General features: G+C 54.5%; 8 protein-coding genes across 8 annotated transcripts; 4 read left to right on the forward strand and 4 right to left on the reverse strand.

The window, feature by feature from the left end:
- The first annotated feature begins 85 nt into the window (after positions 1-85).
- CDEST_00545 (uncharacterized protein) lies at positions 86-3,304 on the forward strand. The gene is made up of 2 exons (XM_062916704.1): positions 86-2,156; positions 2,239-3,304. Exons 1-2 carry the CDS (start codon positions 270-272, stop codon positions 2,569-2,571), a joined length of 2,220 nt encoding a protein of 739 aa, XP_062772755.1. The 5' UTR covers positions 86-269; the 3' UTR covers positions 2,572-3,304.
- On the forward strand, positions 2,580-3,304 carry CDEST_00546 (uncharacterized protein). The gene has a single exon (XM_062916705.1). It carries the CDS (start codon positions 2,583-2,585, stop codon positions 3,153-3,155), a length of 573 nt encoding a protein of 190 aa, XP_062772756.1. The 5' UTR covers positions 2,580-2,582; the 3' UTR covers positions 3,156-3,304.
- A 222-nt stretch (positions 3,305-3,526) lies between these two features.
- Positions 3,527-4,903, reverse strand: CDEST_00547 (uncharacterized protein). The gene has a single exon (XM_062916706.1). It carries the CDS (start codon positions 4,549-4,551, stop codon positions 3,751-3,753), a length of 801 nt encoding a protein of 266 aa, XP_062772757.1. The 5' UTR covers positions 4,552-4,903; the 3' UTR covers positions 3,527-3,750.
- Positions 4,904-6,124: 1,221 nt separating this feature from the next.
- CDEST_00548 (uncharacterized protein) lies at positions 6,125-7,089 on the forward strand (the record flags this gene model as incomplete). Its single annotated transcript, XM_062916707.1, has 3 exons — positions 6,125-6,673; positions 6,795-7,017; positions 7,082-7,089. 3 exons carry the CDS (start codon positions 6,125-6,127, stop codon positions 7,087-7,089), a joined length of 780 nt encoding a protein of 259 aa, XP_062772758.1.
- A 292-nt stretch (positions 7,090-7,381) lies between these two features.
- On the reverse strand, positions 7,382-9,172 carry CDEST_00549 (uncharacterized protein). Its single transcript, XM_062916708.1, has 2 exons — positions 8,225-9,172; positions 7,382-8,165 (listed from the first exon to the last, which is right to left on the reverse strand). Exon 2 carries the CDS (start codon positions 8,121-8,123, stop codon positions 7,413-7,415), a length of 711 nt encoding a protein of 236 aa, XP_062772759.1. The 5' UTR covers positions 8,124-8,165; positions 8,225-9,172; the 3' UTR covers positions 7,382-7,412.
- A 23-nt stretch (positions 9,173-9,195) lies between these two features.
- On the reverse strand, positions 9,196-9,949 carry CDEST_00550 (Putative membrane-associated, eicosanoid/glutathione metabolism (MAPEG) protein). Its single transcript, XM_062916709.1, has 3 exons — positions 9,826-9,949; positions 9,643-9,774; positions 9,196-9,574 (listed from the first exon to the last, which is right to left on the reverse strand). The coding sequence occupies exons 1-3, from the start codon at positions 9,874-9,876 to the stop codon at positions 9,287-9,289; spliced, it is 471 nt and encodes a 156-aa protein (XP_062772760.1). The 5' UTR covers positions 9,877-9,949; the 3' UTR covers positions 9,196-9,286.
- Positions 9,950-10,563: 614 nt separating this feature from the next.
- Positions 10,564-18,609, forward strand: CDEST_00551 (Putative SANT/Myb domain, Homeobox-like domain superfamily, Helicase/SANT-associated). The gene is made up of 4 exons (XM_062916710.1): positions 10,564-11,080; positions 11,141-12,733; positions 12,812-12,964; positions 13,059-18,609. The coding sequence occupies exons 2-4, from the start codon at positions 12,672-12,674 to the stop codon at positions 17,968-17,970; spliced, it is 5,127 nt and encodes a 1,708-aa protein (XP_062772761.1). The 5' UTR covers positions 10,564-11,080; positions 11,141-12,671; the 3' UTR covers positions 17,971-18,609.
- Positions 18,610-18,888: 279 nt separating this feature from the next.
- Positions 18,889-21,703, reverse strand: CDEST_00552 (Putative cation/H+ exchanger, cation/H+ exchanger, CPA1 family). Its single transcript, XM_062916711.1, has 5 exons — positions 21,302-21,703; positions 21,210-21,239; positions 20,993-21,139; positions 20,277-20,936; positions 18,889-20,211 (listed from the first exon to the last, which is right to left on the reverse strand). The coding sequence occupies exons 1-5, from the start codon at positions 21,345-21,347 to the stop codon at positions 19,073-19,075; spliced, it is 2,022 nt and encodes a 673-aa protein (XP_062772762.1). The 5' UTR covers positions 21,348-21,703; the 3' UTR covers positions 18,889-19,072.
- Positions 21,704-23,005: the final 1,302 nt, after the last annotated feature.

Here is a 23,005-nt window from a genome sequence, read left to right on the forward strand (position 1 = left end):
ATCTCCGCAAGAACCCATCTGAGTACATGGGATGCGTTAGCTCCCTCGAGCCAGCCTTCCCCGGTCGAACACCAACACGGAGTACAGGAGAGGCTGCGACAGACGTAGCATAATCCACCTCTCATTCTCGGTCGAACGTTGAAGCCATCACCAATTGGCAAACGCCACGACACAGGCGACACAAACATAGACTTGCTTGCGCGTTTCCGCTTCAGACTCACGGCAGTCGCATCGCCGCGGCGATTCGGGAGCCTGCACTCTTCCCCAACATGGCCGCGCAGCCATCCACGTCCACGCCCACCGCGGCCGGCGCGACAGCATCCTCCTCGGCCTCCACGTCCGCGCCTGTCTCCAACGATCACGATGGCACGCCCCGGTCCGTCGCAGCCAAGGCACTCCCCGTCCGGGACAGGGACTCGTTCAGTAAGCTGCAGGTCGAGCGCTACGTTACGCGCGATTGGCACCACTCCGTCGCGATGAAGGACGCCCAGGAGCGCTTCGAGAAGGATATGCAGCAGACGAGGGATAAGATCGATGACTACAACATCATCAAGACCCAGCGCGCTTACTTCCCTCCGAGCAAACTATACGGCGAAGGCTACCGCGGCTACGGGAACGGTTACACCGATATCGACCCGCGCATGAGAGCGCCCTTTCCTGCCCAGGTCATCTACCCGAGCCAGAAGCTGCGGCCGGGGAAACGCCAGTCGCATCCGCTCCGATGGAAGAAGAAGGAACTGAAGAAGCAGGCGGAGCAGCACGAAGAACTTGTGCCAATACGGATAGACGTGGACTGGGAAAAGATCAAGCTTCGCGATACCTTCACCTGGAACCTCCACGACAGGATAATCCCGGCCGAGCTTTTCGCGCAGCATCTCGTCGAAGATTTGGGCGTTCCCCTGGACGCCCAGCACAAGCCCGTTCTCGACCAAGTCATCTTACAGATACGCGATCAGCTCAACGACTTCTACCCCCTGGTTTTCTCCGAAGAGGATGCGCTCGACCCGGAGCTGCCATACTCTGCTTACAAGAATGATGAGATGAGGGTGCTGATCAAACTAAACGTCACCATCGGCGGTGTTACCTTGGTCGACCAGTTCGAATGGGACATTAACAATCCTCTCAACTCTCCAGAGGAGTTCGCCGCCTCTATGACTCGCGATATGTCGCTGTCGGGCGAGTTCACTACTGCCATCGCACACAGCATTCGGGAACAATGTCAACTTTTCACACGGAGCTTATACAGCGTCGGGCACCCCTTCGATGGCCGCCCCGTCGAAGACCCCGATTTGGTCGCCGCTTTCCTGCCATCCCCGCTGCCGTCCGTCTTCAGGCCCCAGCAGCAGGCCAAGGAGTACGCGCCGTATCTGTACGAGCTCAGTGACGCCGATTTGGAGCGCAACGAGGTCATCTTCTCCCGAGAATTGCGGCGTCAAAAGCGTTCTATCAACCGACGCGGCGGCCCGCAGCTTCCAGATCTCAAAGAAAGACAGCGCACAATCAGAACGCTCCTCGTATCGTCCGTGCTCCCGGGGGCTGCCACGAATATCGAAGAGAGCACACTATACAAACGTGTTGCCGGCGCGCCGACCACTCGCAAGAGGCCAGGGGCACGCGACGGCGAAGTGTCCGATTCTGACGATAGTGAAGACTCGGGGCCGGATTCACCGGGTGTCTCTCAACTAGGTGGTGGTACGGCCAGGACCAGGGGCCTCCGCGGCGCTGCAAGTGCTGCTCAGCAAAGGATTACAAATCTGGGTCGTTCAGAAACCCCCGAGGCGAGCATCGTCCACCACCACGAGACTCGCCGAAACGCCGGCCGGTCGATGCGTGATACCCGGGACGAGACCGAAGAGCCTACTCAGCTGATCGTCACGTTGAAGGTCGGAAAGGACAAGCTGAGGAGACTGCTCCAGAATCCGAGAGCAAGGTTCACGCCAAGCGGATCACAGACCCCATCAACGCCCGCACATGCTCGCATACCCAGCGCAGCAGCTGCTGCGGCGGCGGCGGCGGCGAGCTCGATGCCTCCGCCGTCTACGCCGGCTTCCAACAGCCAGGCACTTCCTACTACGCTTGGCACGCCTCTACCTCAGGGCCAGATTGGCCGACAACCTGCACCACCACCCGTCGCCGGCCAACCGCCACCACCTGCTGTAAGTCAATTCCAACTTCAATGCTCACTGTTGCTATAGGCGGATTCTCGGTGCCGTTAGAAACGAAACTGACATTGATTAGCCTCCGCCCCCTGAATGGCTCAAGAACTGCTTACAACAGCTCAAGACTACGTACCCCTTTGACAACTTTGAGGGCATGATGAAGTACTCGGCCATCAATCCGGACACGGAGATGCCCATATCCGTGCCAGCAGGATCGCAGCCTCCAGAGGGTGCCAAATGGATGTTCCTCCCACGCATTCGTTGCCTCGACTGCCCCGGCAAGCTGTATACTCCTGGTCCTGAAATGACGGCCGGCAACTTCGAGGTCCACCTGCGAAATAAGCAGCATCGTCAGAAGGTCGACGCCAGAGAGGGCAAGGATACGTCACAGTCAGCTACTAGCACGTCATAGGACGACTGCGTATGCGTATCAAGGGACTGAACGCTCGGGCCGGCTCAGTCAGAACGCAAAGAAGCCATTTAGCGTCACGGCTCGAAAAGACTGCCGTCCTGCCTACCACCGCTCGTCAGCGGGTGCTAAAGGGAAGGGCTAAACGATGGCGCACGGGGATCAATGCCTGGTGCCCTCGAAGCAGCATCTGCAACCTGTCGGCCAGTCCATACCTTGCCTACCGAAATATCACTTTCGTTCAGCTCGTAGAACAACATCGGCGGCTCCACGGACAATCCCTGCGCAGTTGGGATACAATTCTTAAGGTTGACTACGTCCCAGCCTTGTACAAGAAACCTCATCTTCATTTATCATTTCATGTCTTGCTTGTAGAACAAAAGCCACTATTGCATAGGCATCATGGTTATGGTCAGAAGTCGCCTACGGGGGAGGACGGAGGAAGAAACGCAAGGCAGTTGGGTACTAGAACGATTTTTTCTTTGGCTGAAGACTATTGTTTTAAAAAAAAAACAGGTTACGGAGTTCAGATCCTGCTGGCCTGGCAGGATAGGAATTGGCTGGAGTCTTTTTGTGAGTGTTTATAAGGAGCGACTGTAAGAGGGGGTGAATAGGTGAGAAGCTGGCCTACTTTACTTTACCTTGGAACTGCATGCCTAACTATGGTGAGTGCAGCTTCTCTGGGAGGCCTGTCGGTAGTAAGAATAATACCACAAAGAAGCTCAAGACAGTGACATAATTTCTATTGATGTTCCATGTGTTTGCTAGCGTGCGTTCCAGCGATAGGAGGGTAGGTGTTTCCGAGAAACCTAGGGCAGAGAGGTGCGCTCCTGGATTCATAGTCACATTGCACTCAATGCAGAGTCTTTCCACACGTCGCAGAACCATCCATCGCAGAGCGAAAAGTTGGCTTACACACTGGCAATGACAGCCAACGGGAACTGTGTGGTACTAATCGGGGTTATTAGATCGACTTGGTCTACTTAACACTTGCCCACTCACCACCACCACCTTGCGATCGTTTTTGGTGAGCATCCCAGCTACGTGAAGTTCAAATTGAATCTCAAACATTCAGACGCTAGGAGAAAAGTCTTCGGCTCCAAGTTCCCATTGCGGACCATCTTCCTCCAAGCAAGCCTTTCTCGGGACCTGGTCGCAAATGTGAACACTGGTCAGAAAAGGCTAATATATCACCTCCGAGGCATTCAAGACAGCCGCTTCCAGTTCGGGGGTGGCCGCGCCAACCTCAAGGTAGATCGCGAACATGCTGTCCACGACCTCGTCGGCATCGTCGGAGTCAAGAGCGAGGCCCTCGATGTAGTCTGCGACGAGCAAGTCGTTGTCGTCGTCGTCGGTGGCAACGGCGAGGCCCCGCGGCTCTACCTTTTGCGTCGTCTTCTGCCTGGCCTCCTCCTTTCTGAGTTTGGCGATTTTGCACCGGGCCTCCTGGATACACTTGCGATTATCCATGGTGTCCTTGAGACAGAAGAGGAAGTCAACGGCAAATGTGAGTGCGGAGAGCGGGCGCTGCTTCCTGGCCGGAGCCTTGGTCTCCATTGCCTTGGGCTCGTTTCCCTTACACTCCTTCTTCTTGGGCATCGGGCAGCCCTTCTCCTCGGCGAACAGATCCACGGCCTTGGCGAACTCCCCAATGCACTTGATGATGTTACCGGTGATAACGGTGCTGTTGGCGGGGATATTCTTGGAGTGCTTGGACAGCCCCGTGCCGTTACGGAGGCATTGGACCCAGCGGTCTTTGGCCGCCCGCCTCTTTTCGCTGGGCACCGCCAAGACGCGCATGAGCATGCGTCCAAGGGGATGGTCGCAGTTGCGGCTTTTGGCGGGCTCGGGGGCGGCGACAGCCGAGTTCGTGGACGTGGACGTGGACGTGGACGCGGACGTGGACGTGGCCGTGGTGTCGAGGGGGGCGGCGATGGTGAAGCCGGCAAGGGCCACAGCAACGAGGTTCTTGATGGCAACCATTTCGCTTATCGTATAGGGTGGTTCTAGGTCAGAAAGAGAATATGCAATGGTAGGCGATGTTCCTTTCGAGAATGAGGGCAGTTGCTATTGCTGAGGATGAGTTAAAGAGGGAAAGGAATAAGACAGTTGGTATGGGTTTCGACACCTCTTATATAGCAGTTCATTCTCTCTCCGAGGAAAAATGTTCCACTGGAGATTGGTAGGTTTTCGTTACTCGCAACCATGGTTCTCGTTGTCTGCGGCTCGCGATACCCCCCCCCCCGCGTTGGAGGGCATTCGCACGGCGTGCTCGAAGTTAAATCATCACGAATTCCAAACAGCACCGATGATTCTAATGGCTACCTGGTCTTTTTTTGGTCACATGTTTGGCTATCAGCTGTGCGAACCGCAAATTCACGTTAGCTTAGCCTAGTCCGAGACGAAAGAGGTGTACCCGTTGTTTCTACCTTTATACCATCCTTGGTTGGAGAAACTCGAATTAAGGAATTGGTGAAGCCTGGATATATAAGCCACAGGGATAAACAAAAGTCACACAAGAGAATTATGTAGGATATTCCCTATTCAATATCCAGATTCCAACTGACTTGAGCCGCAGGGATGTGACCAACACGACCTCACATTACCAGAACCAAAGCGAAGCAAGAGTAGTCCGCCAACCGTCCACGTCGGCCCTTTTTCGCCCCCCGCCCCCCTTGAGACCGGATAGGAGAGCGAGTATCCGGGTCTGTAGCACCTGACTTGCCGTCGTCTCGCCTGCCACCCCCGCAGACTCTGCCGTCTGTGTAAGCTCGCAGACCACCTTGGTTTCTTCCGAATGTAACCCCCGCGGCATACCACTGTACTCTACGACACCACGCCATCAAGCTCAGGCCAGTACTTCCGGACGCCGGACTTGGCCACTTGGCTGTATCAGGCCTGGCAGTTGAACAAGCTTTACTTGGCAGTTGTTGGTGGCTTTTGTTGCCCTGGTGCGTTTTCGGTCGTCGTGCGATTCCGTACACCTTGGCGGGGTGGGATGCTGCTAAAGATTTTCAACGTCTCGCTCGCGCTTGAAGTCGCGAGAGCATAAAAACCAAGATTTCTCTCCTTTCCAGAATTTCTTTGCCCAAACGCATGTACTCCTTTTGCCCGGAGTCCTGACAGGGTTGGCACGCAGTAAGCCTCGCACAGGCTAAATTTTCAGCTGACACCCCGGATTCCCCAAATCAACTTGTGCAGGGTATTTATTTGCCGTATCCGTTAGAAACTAAGGATCGGAGGGTTGTTTCCGACAAAATGTGACATTAATAAAGGGCCTTACTGGCCCTCATTCTTGATACCTGGCTGTTCGGTCCGTCTGTAGTGTATTCATATTGCTCGTGACCAAGGATGGTTAATGAACTGTTCGCTCTGTTTGTAATATCCTGTGTCCCAAGTCGTGATCTCCCTCTCCTTGGTGTTCTGTGATAATATGTCTCTGTAAAATATCATATAAGTGACGAGCTCGCCTCAAGTCTATACCCCATCCTCTTGCCTTTCATTCCTCCCCGAGTCACGCTCATGCCCATTCCATTCGCCAAGTAAAGTCCTCAACATGAAAATCACCAACCTATTGTCTCTGCTACCCCTCGTTTCTGCCAAAGTTCTCTGGGATGGCCGTTTCAACAACCTCAACTCCTCTTCGGATCTCAACAAGTGGTCCTGGGCCAACCAGGTCGGGCCCTACCAGTACTACATCCACGGCTCGGGCGACGTGACAAAGTACGTTAATCTGTCACCCTCGTACAAGAACCCTGGCGACGCGGCCTCGAAGCAAGGTGTCAAGATCACGCTCGACAGCACCGCCTACTGGAACGGGCAAAACATGCGCCGCACCGAGCTCATCCCGCAGACCAAGGCCGCCATTGCCTCGGGCAAGGTGTGGTACCACTTTAGCATCTCTCGCAGGGATGCCAACGCGCCGAGCGTCTTCCGCGAGCACCAGATTGCCTTCTTCGAGAGTCATTTCACCGAGCTCAAGAGCGGGTGGATCAGCGGCGAGCAAGCCGTCAGCAACAACAATTTGCAGTTCATGGTGCAGGGCAAGAGTCTGTGGAAGACAGAGTGGAAGCCGGATGTGTGGCACAACGTCGCCTATGAGATTGTGAGTTCGGTTTCCTCATTCCAGTCACCAACATCTCCACTTATGTATCCTCACTTGTGAAGATTTTGAGGAAGTGAGAAGCTGTCGAGGCAGGCCAAGGCTAACGACCCCTGTCTTATAGAACTTCTCCAGCGGAGGCGTTGGCTTCTGGCACTCTGAGGGCGGCGCACCCTTGCAACAAGTAGTGGCCCCGGTCTCTGCTTCGACCTCATCCAACGGCCAGGACTGGCACCTGGGCGTCCTCGAACTACCTCGGAACGGCTATGCAGACACCAATGAGGACTTTTACTTCTCTGGGGTTTACATCGAGGACGGCGCTATCACCACGTCTGTCACTGGACCTGGTAGGCGAAAACATATTGACCAGGATTTCGGTCGCTAAGATGTGCTAATACGTTCTCAACATAGCTGCATGAATTTCCCCGGATGTCATCGTAGATGGCAAAGTCTGGATGAGCATACTTCGGCAAAGTATGCAACTTGCTACACATCACACTCACCCTTGAGTACGCATCACTCTTTTAACAACGCATAAATGAAACGGACTCAGAAAGCAGGATTCTCTAGTTCCCTATGTAATTCTTCATCCGAGATTAGGTCTTAATTGTCCGCCTTTGTCATCCCATTGAGAACAAATAACAAACCTTCCAATGTGTGCCTTCTCAAGTCAAGCACTCCGTTTGCATGCCTTGTGTCTTGTAAACTGCTGTTTATGTCGTGCGTGTCAATTGAGAAGTGTTTAGAAGGTTTTAGTGATAGCTCTGTTCGTGCAATTCTTCGTCGTTGCAGTCATTGTTGGGAATCCACCACTTGTGATGACATCCTTGGTCTGGCAAGCACCAAGAGAGGTACCCGTCATGCCAGGGATCGGGCCGAGAGATGGGTCCCAGCCAGTGACTCCAGCCCAGTACATACAGTACTGTGTGTTGTTGTTGCAGTACTTGTACTTGCAATCGATGGTTGTGGCGGTGGAGGCGGAGGTAAAAGTAGTTGTAATAAGACCCTCGTGATCCACAGTCTTGAAGACATCATGATCTCCAAACTGGGCGCGTCTGACCAGAGAAGTGATTTCGTCGCCTGAGACAGGACCCTTGACTGAAAACTGGCCGGTGACGCCAACTGGAGTGCACATGGAGCGACACTTCTTGTGGCTGCATTCGACGATGGGAAGAGCACTTGCAGCAGTGGTCATTGTTAGTTGGTTGGTCCTGACGTTGATCACAATTGTCTCAGGCTTGATAGTGTTGATGGTCCAGAGAGGGTTCATCTTGAGAACGGAAGTAGTAGCAGCTGCAGTGTAGATCATCTTGCTGGTGGTAGTTGCGACACCCAGCGAAGAAGCAGCTTGGTGCTCAACACTTTCACCCCCAAAGGCAGTAGCGGCAACTATAGCTCCGATGGCTATAGATACTATGGTAAAGATAATGAGACTGAAAGTAGAAGTCCGCATTGTGAATGATGAAACGATAGACAGGAGCCTGGCGAAACAACACTAGGTGATGAGTATGATTAGTCACAAACTGCTGTTGCAAATGTGGGCATCAATCATACCTTTGGATGAGTAGAGACTGTGAGAAAGATCTTGATATGTGCGGTGCAGTAGGCAGTTGTGGGTGTAAGATAGAGATTGAGACTGTTGTTGAAAGGGACAAAGACGCAAGTGACACACTGCCCAAGACCTTGCCTTTGAATCTTATGAAGGCTCGGGGAGGAAAGTGAAAGAAGAGGGGGCACTTAAGTATGTGTGGGTGACAGAGTATAAGAAAATAGGACAAGTAGAAGAAAGGGTTTTGTACCACAGGTATCTGAAGAACACGAGAGGGGGAAAATCAAAACACCGAGAAGGAAGGTGCAACTAGAAAATTCGTTTAAAATGGAATGAAGAATTATGCAGTAGGAGTATTTGCTTGTGTAGACATTATCAAAGTGGGAAAAGGAGAGAAGGAAGGAAAGAGGGGGGGAAGATCTCACAGAGAAGGTGATTGCTTTTGAAATGATTGCCTTCTTCCTCCTCGTGGCCAGATGTGTTGCACGAGGCGGAAGGATGTGACGAGGCACAAAGCCTGACCTGGGGCCAGGCTGAACCTACTTGAGAGAGAGGAAGGACAGATTTGGCTACCCCCATCGAATCGATGTCCGGGCTTGAAGATTAGGCATTCCAGAGTTGTTCCACTACATACTCCTCGATGGTGCAGAGCTGAGCTTCCTCATGGGTTGGCGGCCAGGTAGAGATAGATACTTAAGGACTTGGTACTTTGGAGTTCATGGCCTATTTGATGGCCAGACACGATGAGCAGTGGGTTGTCACGTTTGCCGAATGCCTGTTGCCGTTGACCAAGTACCACTTTGCCGCCAGGTCGTGTGTCCGGGTCATGTACGGTGTTGACTAACTCCCTAAACAGCCAAGCTTTAGGCCATGTTGTGGTGGCTATTTGGTTTTCCAACTCCGATGTAACACAACATAGATAGACTCTAGTAGGTCCCTACAGGCGATTAGTTGGGCGAAGAGTGGTTTATGCGTCAATCTTTACTCTTGTTCACTACACCAAAGCCAAAGAATTATCATACAAGTGGTGGGACAGCCTAAACCCGCCGGTACTCACATTCAACAACTTAGGAAGACGCCAGCTGGGCAGCTGCCTTGAAATACAGGCTGAAGCTGATCCCGATACTAGCCATCCACACAAGGCTTCGCAGCGGGCCAAAGTTGCGGTTGTCCTGCAGACGTACGTAAATGATGTTGTACAGAGCTCGGCAGACTACGTAGCCGAGGGTAAGGACGTTGACGGTGCGAGCATCGACGTCGGCTACGTTAGCAGCCACGACGGCGGCAGAATGGAAACCCAGCGTCTCGAAGGCGTTTTTGGACGCCGCCTTGGCGCGGAGGATACGTTCCTTTACCTGGGTTGCGAATATTTGAGAGAAAGACCTAGGCATGTGGGTCGTGTAGGGGCTGGGTGATTGCTTACGATCTTATCCAGCTTGTCGTCAGCGGTGATGCTGTTCTGAAGCTTTCGCGGGTTGCAGAGGTCGTAATGCGGTCCTGACAAGGCGGCGGCGTAGATGTTGGGCAGCATCGCCATCGCAAGAGCTGCCGGGAGCTACGCGCGGTTGGCTCAAGATGCATCGCAGAAGAGTGAGGGCTTACGCACAGTGTAGAGGGAAAAACCCTTCTGGGCAAGATCAAGACTGAAGAAAGCCATTTTTCAATGAGCGCGGCTGATGCGTTGACATATGTTGAGTTAATAGGGTACGGACTTTGGTTGAGTGTGGGAGCTCGGGCGTGAATGATTCATGGTGAGAAGGCGAATACTTATCCTACATAAACTATCGGAGGCACGGCCTTCACCACGCCCCGACGGAGACACGCTGCACCGAGGTAGGTCTACAGCCACGGATGGCTTCAGCGCAGGCGGGTCTTTTTATCCTGCAAAGGGCATGGAGACCTTTAGAGATTATCTACAGGCACTACCTGTGTAAGTAAAGTGTTCGATAGGTTAGCTGGTGATGGCACTTTAACACAACGGCAGATGCCAAGCGTGTGCAACACTCGATTGGCCAGCTAGAGCTCGGCCCCTGTCGAACAGCTCGCATGTAGGAATCGTGATGTCACACCCTTGTCTGAATTTAGACACACCGACCAATCTGACATTGTCCTTGCATAACTCTTAGGCCTTGACGTTGTGTAAACAAGATCCCCCCAAAATCCTTCCCGGCCCTGCCATTGGGCGTACGGAATGGCATCACATAAACTGGAACCATTCCGATGCGTTTTCTTTTCTCCGGGCCTGTTTGGTGCGCCCACACGTTTCGTTCAGCCTCCAAGTTGCGACGTTGGAAAAAACAGTCTGCTGCTGAAATCGTTGACTTATCACCCAGCACCGGAGGAGCCTACATGCAGCATTTCTAACGCCTATTGGAGCGTTCCGTTTTGGAGGTCAAGCAAGGTTCCTCGTTCTCTCACCTGAAGAGAATGCGACGTCTTGGCATCTACGGCGCCATGCCCCCATGAAGTTCACGGAGTGTGATCCTCACCCTGGCCGCGGAACACGACGACACAACAGAGTATCGTTGGAGATGCTCCTATACTTTGACGACGAAGTCACTGCAGTAGTTCTGGTCACCCACTCACTTCTCAGCCAGATTTCCTCCCTTACAATGGAGGGCAGCCTGTTGGCAAGGAGTATGAGCTCCGGCCAATGACGAGCGCTCTCTGGACGCTCTTTTCAACCAAGCCCTGACTCTGCAGCTTCTCCGATGCACTCAGCGCTCTGCATTCACCATTTCACCGTCAGGATTCGACATGGCTCAGCAGGAAATGCACGAAATAAAAGGTAGAAGTGGAAACTTTCTTTGAATGGGCGCTTGTTACCCCAAAATCATCTGTGCAGGCGATGATGCGACATTGTACGTTCCCGAAACCCCGACAGAAAATTCTTCATGAAGTTGCTGACTGACTTCCGCCAGGGCGGCAACTGCGAGATATGTGACTGACTCGAAAACTTCCAAACCCTCATAAAGCGCGCCAAATCCCCCGCCCGACTCATGCGCCCAGCCCAGGGTTGGCCAGTCTCATCTAGGCTCATGCTTCCGGATGCCAGTGGCAGCAGGTTTGGCACTCTCGCCATAAGTGTCGGACGAATCAAGTGATTCGATGGCGACAAATCCTCGTGTTACTGGGGAACCGACGGTGGCCGAGCTCACCGTTACGAACCTCCAGTGAGATGTCAACGTGTTCCTAGATATCATTCACATCCGTAGAGTATTGGGAAGCGTCAAGCGACGAGATTGATACCTGGGCAGGACACAAGCGACGAGGTCCGTCGATGCCTCTTACTTGCAGCAAATTATCTCGTGAGCGAAGGAATATGGCGGCTACAGGCATGGCTTTTGCAGTGAAGTGCAAAAAGGGCACCCGAAGCATGAAACAAACGGTGGGATGCGAGCCCAGCAACAGAGAATCAAGCTAAGAGGAGATCACAGGTGGGATCCAGATTCAAACAAACCACATGCATCCTTCGGCTGCAAATGCGTTGAAGCAAACAGCAAACGGAAAATGCATGCGCCTCTGGAATGCGACCAGTGTAGGGATGCTGATGAGACCGCACACAGCACTGGGAATTTGGGCTGGTCTAGACGAACGCAGCATGGCGGCGTAGCATGCTGCTTCATCAAGCCAAATGAGGACTCCCCAACCAGCACTTTTTTCATCAAGATATATATGTGTCTTGTTATATTATCCATCTACATCAAGCTACTTCGCTAACAGGGTACGTACGTGTCGCCTAACTTAGAGAGAACCCAAGGGTGGTTTTTTTCTTTTTTTTTCTTTTTTTTTTTCTTTTTTCGAGTGAATGAGTTGAGAGATGATGAGCCGAGACCTGTAAAGAGCCCCCCCACTCTTTTGTTTTACCCTCTGCTCTTTCTTTTACTTTCTACTTTTTCCTCCGGGGAACGGGCGCGGTGCACTCGGGCGGGAGAAGCGCTAAACACTCTTCCCAGGTCCCCCAACAGACAGATCTGATCCATAAACTGCAAGGAAGCGTGCGCCGCAACAAGCGGGAGGGTCCGGTCCAGGCGTCCTCATTGGAGAGACTATCTTGCAAGAGAGATTACGCGCACTGTACATTCTCCTTTTCGCCCCTCCTGCGCTCTTCATCTCTGCGTCACTCATTCTCCTACTTTGGCCTGTTAAGGACGGGCCGTCGCTGTCACAGTGCCCAGCTTCTCCGATAACAAATCTTTTCTATCAACCCCCCCAATCTAGCAACTGCCCATTCGGCCTGTGACTTCCAGAATCACCTACTCGTCCACCGGCGCCCGTAGACGGACAAATTTCTGGTCGACCATCCACGACGGAATTCAATCGCAATCAATTGTCACGACCCAACACCACCCCTTTCATCCCTTCTGATCGTTGATTTCATCTCTGCGACGCACGGGAAATATCGTCGACATTCCGTTTTTCCCCAAAACGGATGTCGCGACAGCTCATGACATGACTGAGGTCGGGCCTGCCGACCGCTCCAGGCTTTTGCGATCAAAACGCGATGAATTCACGTAAGTAATCGCATCATTTGATAGAGCTCGCTTCTACGAGCCCAGCGATGCCAAATTTGTCGTGTTGACACTTTTTAGCTCAATTGTAACGTCGAGGAAGCGGAAGCTCCGCCAGCTCTTCGCTGTCGCGACCGAGAGCGATGCACTCCCGACAAATGACTTCGCGAACCCCGACGCGCCGCCCACCTCAGCAGCCGAACTGCAATTTTTGCAAACCTGCGACATTTCACAGTACGTTTTGCATGTCTCGTCACGCTTTTTATTCAAGCGATTTGGTCGCGTCCGCTTGCTCTTGCTGCTAGTTCGTCGCTTACACCACTTATAGAGGCCGAAAGCTGAATGAAGCGAATGTTCCTGCCCGACCTCAACTGCGCTACGATGCGTTGAGGCACTCCCTCGACCGTTCTGGCCTTTTCGCACCAGAGCCTACGCCCGCGCCTGCTACAAAGCAAGATGCCGTCACCGAATCTCAAACGAACGAAGCTCCTCTGCCGTCGCAACGGCAGCCTGTAGCCGAAACCAGCGATGAGAATGGCATCCCGCCGTCACCTCGAATAACCGCGGGCGCTCCTCTTCCTTCATCACTTCCGCCGAAGCCCCCAACGCCTGTGTCCGTTGCAGCAGCACCGGCGACTTCGACTCCATCCGGCGTTGCGAGACCGTCCGTTGTACCCGCCCCGGTCACCTCGCCGTCGCCAGCTGCGGTTCCCCCAAAGGATCCTCTTCATGCATCGCGACAGGAGGCTAGCGAGGCTGCAGATGCTGCAGATGCTGAAGTTGCCGAGAAGTCCGCTCCCTCTCCGGCGCGGAATGAGTCCAGCGGCGTCTACAAGCAGCCAGAATCCCGGTCAGCCGATGCGTCCCATGTAGCTCCCGCTCAACCCGCTCAACACGCTCCTCAACCACCGGCTACTCAACTGCCCCCCCGGCCCGATGTCAAGCAACCGGAGGAAGCGAAGTCTCCGGCTGTGAAGCTGCCGCCCGATGTCTCGAGGGCAGCAGAAGGGTTCTCTTCGCCGAGCTCGACCACACAAACTGCCGCGACACCGGCTGTTCATGATGTTTCTACAGATACCAGCCCAGACAATGAAGGTCCCCAATATCTGGAACCGGCAGAGGTTCAAAATGAGACCGACGCAGCGGACGGTGCCGAACAAGCTAAGGAATCCGATACCGGCCATTCTTCTGATGCCGATTCAAACCATGCTAGAATTCCGGACGGGCCCGAGGCCCAGCTTCTGCAGGAGTCCATGGCGATGGACTCAAAGCCAACACCAGCAGCAGCTCAAGCCGCCGCGAAGCAGCCAACGCCCCCTTCCGTCCCTGTTGTCCCTGTTGTACCTGTCGCCACTTCGAAGGAAGTGTCCGAGCAAGCGACGCCGTCTATCCCACCCATTGCGCAAGATGCCCCTCTCACGAAGGTTGAGCCAATTATGTCTGCTGCAGTCAAAGAAATCCCAGACAGCCAGGAATCCCAAGACGCAGACAGAATGGATGTGGATCAACCCGCCACTACCCAAACAGAAGAAAAACCTTCTGTCCAGGTACAGGACACTCGTGCCGAATCAAAGACAGCCGAGACTCAACAAACTCCATCTCAAGCGCCAGTGGAGACACCGCAGGACCCTGAGCGAGCGGTCACTAGAACTGCGTCTGGCACAATAAGACAAAAGTCCGTTGCCGAAATCTTGGGAGGATCGACACCTATGGACTCTGCCCAGACCGGCGTGGCCGTCAAGGTACCACCCAGCCAGCTGACGCCAATGACGGCTACTCCCAAGTCCCCGACCAGGCCAAAAGTCTTTGCGAACAAGAAGAAGGAGAAGGAGAAAGCTAAGAACAAACCGTCCGCAGTGGTCTTTGGCAAGCAGACCAAGCGGTCCGTCGACAAGTCCCTAATGCCCAGTCAGCAGAAGCAGAGTTTCCTCCCCACAGACGACTACTTCACGCCACTCTTTGTCCAGGGCTTTACTCAGACATCAAAGTGGATGAAGCCGATTGAAGTTGTTCTCAACCAATCCCACAAGACGGTCTCTACCCCGGACGCCTATGTGGCTATCCAAGACAACCAAGCATGTCGAGTTCTTCGCCGAGTTTATCACCTTCAGCAGCACGACAAATGGTCGCTACGGCAGCCCAAGAGATGCCCAGAACCTGTACGCCCAGAGTCCCACTGGGATGTCCTTCTCCATGAGATGAAATGGATGAGGACGGACTTCAGAGAAGAGAAGAAGTGGAGACTCGCGGCCGCTCGCAATCTTGCTCATGCTTGCGCGGAATGGGTCGCCTCGACCGAGGATGAACGCAAGGAGCTTCAGGTCTCTTCCTATATCCCGCCGTTGCCACAGCCAGCCGACACCGAGGCTGACATATCCATGGCCGAGACCGCGATGGATGTTGTTGATGCCCAGGCAACCCCTGAGCTGGTACCCTCCGGAGACCAAGACTCTCCCGAGCACGTAGACGAGCTGCAGGAAGAGGCTATCGAGACAGTTGCGCCATCCGCCATATTTGCTCTTGAGGAGGACGACGTCGTTTTTGAGCTTCGGAGCTCTCCGGCCACTGATCAGCTGCTTCAGGAGCTCCCGATGTACGGGACGCCTCTGAAGGTTCCTGCATTTGACTTCACCGGCCCTGAGTTCGACCCCGATGCACACTGGCGCCGTCCCGCTCTTCCGCTAAGCAAATATGTTGAAGGTGAGATGAAGCTTTCCTCGGATGGGCCTCCTAGGAAGCGGAGCCGATACCAGTACGAGGAGGAGGAAGACGATGATGACGAGAGGGTGGTGTTTGGATCTCAGCCTGCAAAGAAGATGAAGTTGCCGCCGCAAAACACCGATGTGGCCTTGTTCAATCCCGAGATGAAGCCAATCAGAGACCGGCTTCACGCAGGCCATCAGTTCCGGCCCCCTGCGGAGTACCAGATGCCGATGCAGAACTTCTACGAGTGTCGCAGCCCCTCACAGTGGACCTTGTCCGAGGATGATGAGTTGCGGAGCCTCGTTCGCGAGTACTCGTACAACTGGTCGCTCATCTCAAGCCTCCTCACTCCGAGGTCTCTGTTCAACTCGGGGGCAGAGCGGAGGACGCCGTGGGAATGCTTTGAACGATGGATCAATCTCGAAGGCTTGCCCACAGACATGCAGAAGACACAATACTTCAAAGCCTACCAGAACAGGATTGATGCCGCCAACCGCGTCATCATGCAACAGAACCAGATTGCTCAACAACAAGCCGCTGGCTCGACGACGCCGGCGACGCCGGTCGCTAGGCGCAGACCGTCGACGCCTCTCAGAGTTGAGCGGCGGCGCAACCAGAAGCACTTGACGCTGATCGACGCCATGAGGAAGCTGGCAAAGAAGCGGGAGACAGCAGCCCAGAAGCAGCAACATGCCACTCAGATGGCTGCCATGCGCAAGGCCAACGAGGCTGCGCAACCTAGAGGCCCCACCAAGACACCCAGGGACTACAGCTTGATGAGATGGGAGCGTGACCAGCAACTTGCCGAGAAGGTGGCTCAGTTTCATCGGCGCCAGGAGGACCAAAGGAGGATTGCCATGCAGGCGCGGCAAGGTCAAGTCGCTGCCCAGATTGCAAGCACTCCTGGCGCTGGCCAGGCGCAGCCAAACGCCGCGGCGCAAGTCAACGGCACCATTCCCCGTCCGAACATGCCCAACCAACTCGCCGTTCCCGGCCAGGCCGGCCGAGGCCGTATGCCAGTGCAAGCACCGACGGCCAACATGGGCGGCGTTCCAGCCCAGATGGGCGGGCTTGTGCCTCCAGCCATGCAGATGAACGGAGTCCCTCAAGCGCAGATGCAAGCGGCGATGCAGGCCCAGCATAGAATGCCAATGCCCAACCCTCAACCCGACGTCAATTTGATGCTTCAGGCTCGCCGTATCTCGGAGCAACAACGGCAAGCTGTTCAGTTGCAGCAGGCTCAACAGCAAGCCCAGCAACAGGCCCACCCACAGCAACCGCAGCAGCAGCACCAACCACAGCAGCAACAGGGTCAGCAGATGCATCAGGGAACGCCCACATCTCACGCATCTCAATCCCACTCCCCGCCCAACATGCGGCCTGCTTCGGTCAATGGTGTCAATGGTGCCAACGGGGTCAATGGGGTCAACCAGCAAAACATCTACGCCAACGCCCAAGCCTTGATGGCATCGGTCAACAGTGCTAATGGCGTTGGAGTATCGACGCCTCCAGCTGGTGGCCTCCACATGCCGAACGGCACTGCGGGTTCCCCTCGGCCCCTGACCCAGGTGCCTGCCAGCATTCAAGTCCAGCTGAACAACCTGGAGAATCAGTACAGGGCAAAGAACCCGAACCTGACACCCGAGCAGGTCCGCCAAGCTGCCACGGAATATCTCACGCGCTTGATGATTGCACAAAGAACGAACATGTCGCAAAATGCTATGAATGCGGCTGCCGGCGGTGGAGGTGCCGCGTCTCCCGGTATCGCCAATGGCCTTGCGGCCACCACCAGCCCGCATCAATATGCTGCTCTTCTCAGGCAGCAACAGCAGCAACAAGCGGCGGCTGCTGCTGCCCAGAATGGTCAACCTCAGAACGGCCAGCACCAGCAGACGCACCATCAGCAGCATCACGGCCAACAAGCCCAATTGCACCATCAGCAGCAACAGCATGGCCAGCAACATCATGCTCAGCAGCAGCAAAATGGCCAACAGCCTCACGCCCAGCAGCAACACGTCCAACCGCAGCATACCCAGCACCAGCAACACCAGGTTCGAGCCCAGCCAACGCCACAGCCACAGCCCCAGCCCCAGACCCAGCACACGCCTCAACCTCCTCAGCCCCAGCAGCTGCCGAAGCAGGCTCAACATCAGCAACAACATCAGCCCCAGCAGATCCAACGAGCCCCTTCGGCTCAGCCTACTCAACCGGCGCAGCAGCACCTTCAACAGGCCCAGCAGGTCCAGAAGCCTCCAACTCCTCACACGCCCGTTCAACAGGTTCAGAAGCCTCCGACGCCTGTCGCGCCTGTCGCGCCTGTCCAGAAGCCTCCCACACCGCAGATGCAGAAGGCCCAAACACCGCAGATGCAGAAGGCCCAGACGCCTCAGATGCAGAAGGCTCAGACGCCTCAGATGCAGCAACAGGCGCAGGCTCAACCGCAAGCGCAACAACAGGCACAGCAGGCGGCACAACAAGCTCAGCAGCAGCGTCAAGCTAGCGGCAGCGCAACACCCTCAGCTACGCCCGCGACGTGAGCCGGGTGAAGGGTTCAGTTCCTAACATAATCACAATACAAAGCCACTGTGCGAAGACGATTCGAAAGTCTGAAGGCTAGCGAAGAGGAGTGCCAAGGGTGTGGCGATAGTACACCATACGGAGAGAAGCGGTTGCGGAAGGCGCGGACGGATGCCCATAAGGGGACGGAAAGATCAGGGCACCTTCGCATTGTCGTCGCGCCGTTCGCGGCCCCGTCTTGCCAAAGAAACACCATGTTTACAGTTTTTCTTGTTTGCGAGTTAGATGGCGTTAAAACAAGACGGGAGAGCACCGGCGGCGCGAGCAGACGGAAATGTACATAGAAACAACACCCCACCAATTGTGAGATTCTCGCTGTCAACGGAGAGGTTTGGAAGCAAAAACATCCTACCAACCCTAGGTTTAGGTTGTAGGTAAACACTTATAATGCGAAGACGAAGAAAAGATGGCGGCGGTTGCCGCTGTAGCTGTAGCTGCAGCACCGAAGAGGCAATTTCCTGCTACTAGAGAGTGTGGTGGAAGACAAGCCTAGCTGCCGGCCGACGAGGAAAAGATGAAATGACGAAAGAGAAAAGAAAGCCACCTCGGTGTTTGGTCCCATCCGTCGTCCGTGATCCATCTTCCCCGCTATCCTACCCATGTTGCGATCTTGAAGTGAGACGGGAAGCAACGATATCCGGTACACGCACAGGTCCAGTTCTTCTAACAAACGTCATTCACTCTCTTGCCATCTGTCCAGACTGACTCTTACCCTCTCCACCCTTTTAGCTTGTCGTTTACCCCATAAATCAACTACAGCCAAGCCATGATGCATAAGTGAGCTTCAACATCGCCATCAGACAACTAGCGGGTACTTGCAACAACCATTGACAAAGCAGATCACTTTCATCACATTCACCCTTGAAGAAGAAACGTATGTCTTTCGGAAAGAACCCAGCTCTATTGATATACACCCAGAACGCCGCCGTCATGCTTGGGCCTCCCAGAATCGCCCAGGAGTGCGTTACACTGCCCGATTTTAAAGGGAACCCAACCGCCTTTGAATGGCATTTGCAAGAAACCCATCGACACTTAAATAGCACATCGGTCAATACTATCAAGCTAAACCTGGCCCGGGCCCGGGCCTGAACCGGAGCCGTTCCCCCGGCTGCTGCTCCCTCCGTCGAGCAGCAGCTTCGGCTTGATGTAGTCCTCGTCCAGCTGCCTGAACAGACCCGCCGCATCCTCGGCGCCATGGCTGAAGAGTTGTCTGATGGCAGACGTTGCCGAGACGTGATGGGGCGCCGTGGCCACAGCGCCCACGGGTTCGGTTTGCGCGAGAAGGCCACCCGACGTCGCTGATGATTGCGACGCGCCGGTGATTGTGGGGCTCCTCCGGCGAGGTTCCCGACGCGCCGGGGGCGGGAGGTCCGACGTGTCAATGTCGCTTTCCAAGTCCGAATCCGTCGTGTTGCCGCTGCGGCCCAAGAGATCGGTCCTCTCGACCTCGGAGTTCTTGCGGCTGTGACTCGACTGTCTCTTGATCGGATTTGGCGAGTGTGAGCCGGACACATAACTACTGCGCTCTCCTCCCACGGGTGGCCGTGCGCCGTTGCGCAACCCAATGTTGTCCAGCGACAGGCTGCCATTCCGTCGGGGAGTGTAGCCAATACCAGTGCCGGTGCGCTTAGCATACTGACCGCCGCTGAACGTTTCAATATCGAACTCATCGTCGCTATCGATCTCGTCTACAACCCCGGTCTGGATACCGAGGATTTCCAACATACGCGCCGTTGTGCCACCGAAGATGATGACGGTAAGCACCACAACCACCAAAACCGTGGCCTTCAAGGCATACGAGTTCTCGCCAGTGAGCAATGCCGCAAGAGCAACGCCGACGGCTCCGCGCAGGCCAGCCCAGAATAGCATGGCCTGGTAGTTATAGGGAAGCTCATCGCTCACGTCTCCGCCTCTTCGACGGGCCCTGTAACGGATGACCCAGTTGATGAGACGGGATAAGGGGAACACCGCCACCCATCGCGCGGCACAGACTGCGCAGACGGTGATGATAATGAGTAGAGGTCGGAATTGCAAGGCGTTATCCGTGAACAATGCGAGCCCGAGGTAAATGAAGATGAAATTCTCAGACAGCTGAGCGAGAATCTGGAATATGAACTTAGTCGTAAGCTGGGTTCGCCGAGACATGTTGAAATAGGCGTAATGCTTCAATGTAATGCCACAAAACAGCAAAGATACAATGCCTACGAGATTGTCAACAATACACTCAGCTGGATAGAAGAGTAGGGGCTTATTAGGAGGTTCTTACCGGACATGTGAATGGCATGGGAGAAGAAGTAGGTGGCATATGCAACCAGCACAACGAGACAGCTCTCGTTCTTGGGGTATCGTCGAATGTATGTGAGCTTCAGAAGCAGCGCCATTAGAACGCCCACAACCACACCGATCAACATACTACCGAAGAAAACGATCAAGAAGATGCCGATACCCTCGAAAAAGCTCAAGAAACCAAGCTTAGACGCGTCACCTTTCTTGTACTTCTGAGCCGTGTCGAAGATGACGATAGCAATGGCATCGTTAAGAATCGACTCCCCAAAAATAATGGTGTAAAGTTTGGGATCAACCTTGTACGAGTTGAAGATGGCCAGAATCGTCACAGGGTCAGTAGCCGACAGAGTCGCGCCGACAGAAATAGCATCGACAAACGACATGCTGATGGATTCGACCCCCGTCAAGGCGTAAAGCCAGAGGATGAGACCGATCACTACAGCCGATAGGAACGTCCCGGCGAAAGCGAAAGTCAAGATGGTACCCATGTTCCTAAAGAAATTGGCCTGATGTAGCTCGTAGCCCGAAGCTAGGATGATCGGAGGAAGCAGTAGGTTGAAGAAGATTTGGTAGTCGAAGCTGATGAGGTTTCGGATCGAATCGCCAGAGGTCACGAGCAGCAGAAGGCCGACAGTCATTCCTGGAGCGGGTGTCAGATGCTACCCAGCAGGTGGCAATGAGACGACGAGGACGAACCTGCAAAGATGGAGATGACGGTCTCGTGTACGGCCTCAATCTTTCTTTCTTGGAGGAAGTAGCTGGTCAGGAAAGCGGTGATGAGAAGCATGATGGAGATGAACAGCGCCCATGCAGCGAAGATCTCCTTTTGGGACCCATCGGAGCCTGCGGTATAGGGTCAGTCGCAAATATCGTCGGACACGCAAGGGCTGGAAGGGAGTGGCCGGCAGCATACTCTCCGGGTCGCCTTCTTCGGCGGCGCGTTCTGGCACGGTCATATCAGCTTGCGCTCTTCAAGTCGGAAAGGCAGGGGTCGAGAAGACGTACGAACAAGGCGCAGGGTCGCCCCGGCGATATCCGTCGCCGATACCATGTTGAGATTGCGGGTTTGCGGCGGTTTCGGCTTTCACGGATTGGCGACGGAGTAAGATCCAGAATGGAGGGGGAAGCGGCAGGCAGGCCAGCGGCTCGCGCGTGAGCTCCGAAAACGATGAATGACGATCATGAACAGACCGGCTCGTCGGACGCCGCAGAGTGAAAGATGGGGGAGTCGGTTCGACGGGAGTTCGTGGACTGGCGACGAGGGTGGAAGGCAGCTTTCGAGATGTGTCGACAGGCTTCAATGCCAATGCAAAGAATACTAGGCTGGCTCCGACTTCGTAGAGGTGTCCACTGGATGAACAAATGCAGGCTACGGCAGAAGCCAGCCACTAGCCAGCGGCGGATGGCTGAAAGTGGCTCTCAAGACCTACGGTGATTGGTCGTCGAAAGGGTCACTGACGGGTTTGCTTGCGCAGCCTCGGCGGGGTGGTAGAGCTACAACGGGGTGCGGGTAGGTGTAACTAGCAGAAGGTTGAACGTTGAGCGCCAAGCGTCGATCTCGAAGTACCTGGTACGGGGGACCGAAGGGAGTTGTAGCTGCTCCCTCCCAAACACGGAATAGATCCAACTGGCCTGTGGCCCCGTGGGACGCGGATGCAACGACCAGGATTAACATTGCTATCAGAAACAGCCAGCAGGATAGGTATCTAATGGTAACGCCTGAGATGTTTGAAAAATATCTTTCTTCCTTTCTTGTTTGTTTACCTACAACCAAGATATCCGCTGCAATACGCTATCGGAGAGTCCATTCGAATCACATTTGTGTTGGACCGAGCTTGGCCGTTGCGAGCGTAAGAGAAGGCATGACTTCATATGGTATGGTATTGGCACGTGCTTTGCTCCATCTGCACCAGCAGAGGTCTAGATCTCTGTGGATGGAATCTCGGCCAACGCGGGCCCAACGCAGCTGAACCCCATTGTTTTCCGCAGCGGAAAGAAGCCCAGACCCATTGGACACGGTCGGAGGGAGCGTCTATGCGGAGGGTGTCGTGGATGGTGGCACTCGGCGCCTGAGAGGGTGCTGCCGTAGGACTTGTTAGGAAGTTGGGGTAGCACTTGATCAAGATCACTCGTGAGGGGGACTCCATCAGCCGGATGGATGGTACCGTCAGCCGGAGACGGCTGCTCTTCCATATACGCGACGACACGGGGTTGCGATCCGACATGAGATGACCAGATGGTGAGATTATGCCCTACGGTACCTTACTTGACCTAAAGAAGTATTATGCAGAGCGCACGAGGCTTGCACACGAGTCCACGATAAGTGATGGAGGAAACACGTAGAGGTTGGGTTTCTAGAGGAAGGAGAGGTGTTCTGTTTTCCCCCTCCCTCCCTTCTTCTCTTTCATTTCCTCTTACTCTTCCTCTTCATTTTAGAGTCGAGGTTGCTACGTGGATGCTCGGAAATCAAAACAAGCCCGTTGATTCATTCGTCCCGGTTGATTGAGAAGAACATTAATGACACAATGACAACGTCGTCGTGCAGGACTTCGAGATAGCGCAGAGAGCCAGCGAACGGTCAACACCCGGGAACCAAAGAAACCCCTAAAAAAAAGATAGGAGCAAATGGGGCGGGCGGGACAAGGAGCTACGGGCATGACGTACTGGATGCGGGGGTACCCTTGGGAGGGAACACGACAGGCCTGGAAG

This window comes from Colletotrichum destructivum, chromosome 1 (genome assembly GCF_034447905.1).
Source record: "Colletotrichum destructivum chromosome 1, complete sequence".
In the NCBI taxonomy this organism is placed as follows: domain Eukaryota; kingdom Fungi; phylum Ascomycota; class Sordariomycetes; order Glomerellales; family Glomerellaceae; genus Colletotrichum; species Colletotrichum destructivum.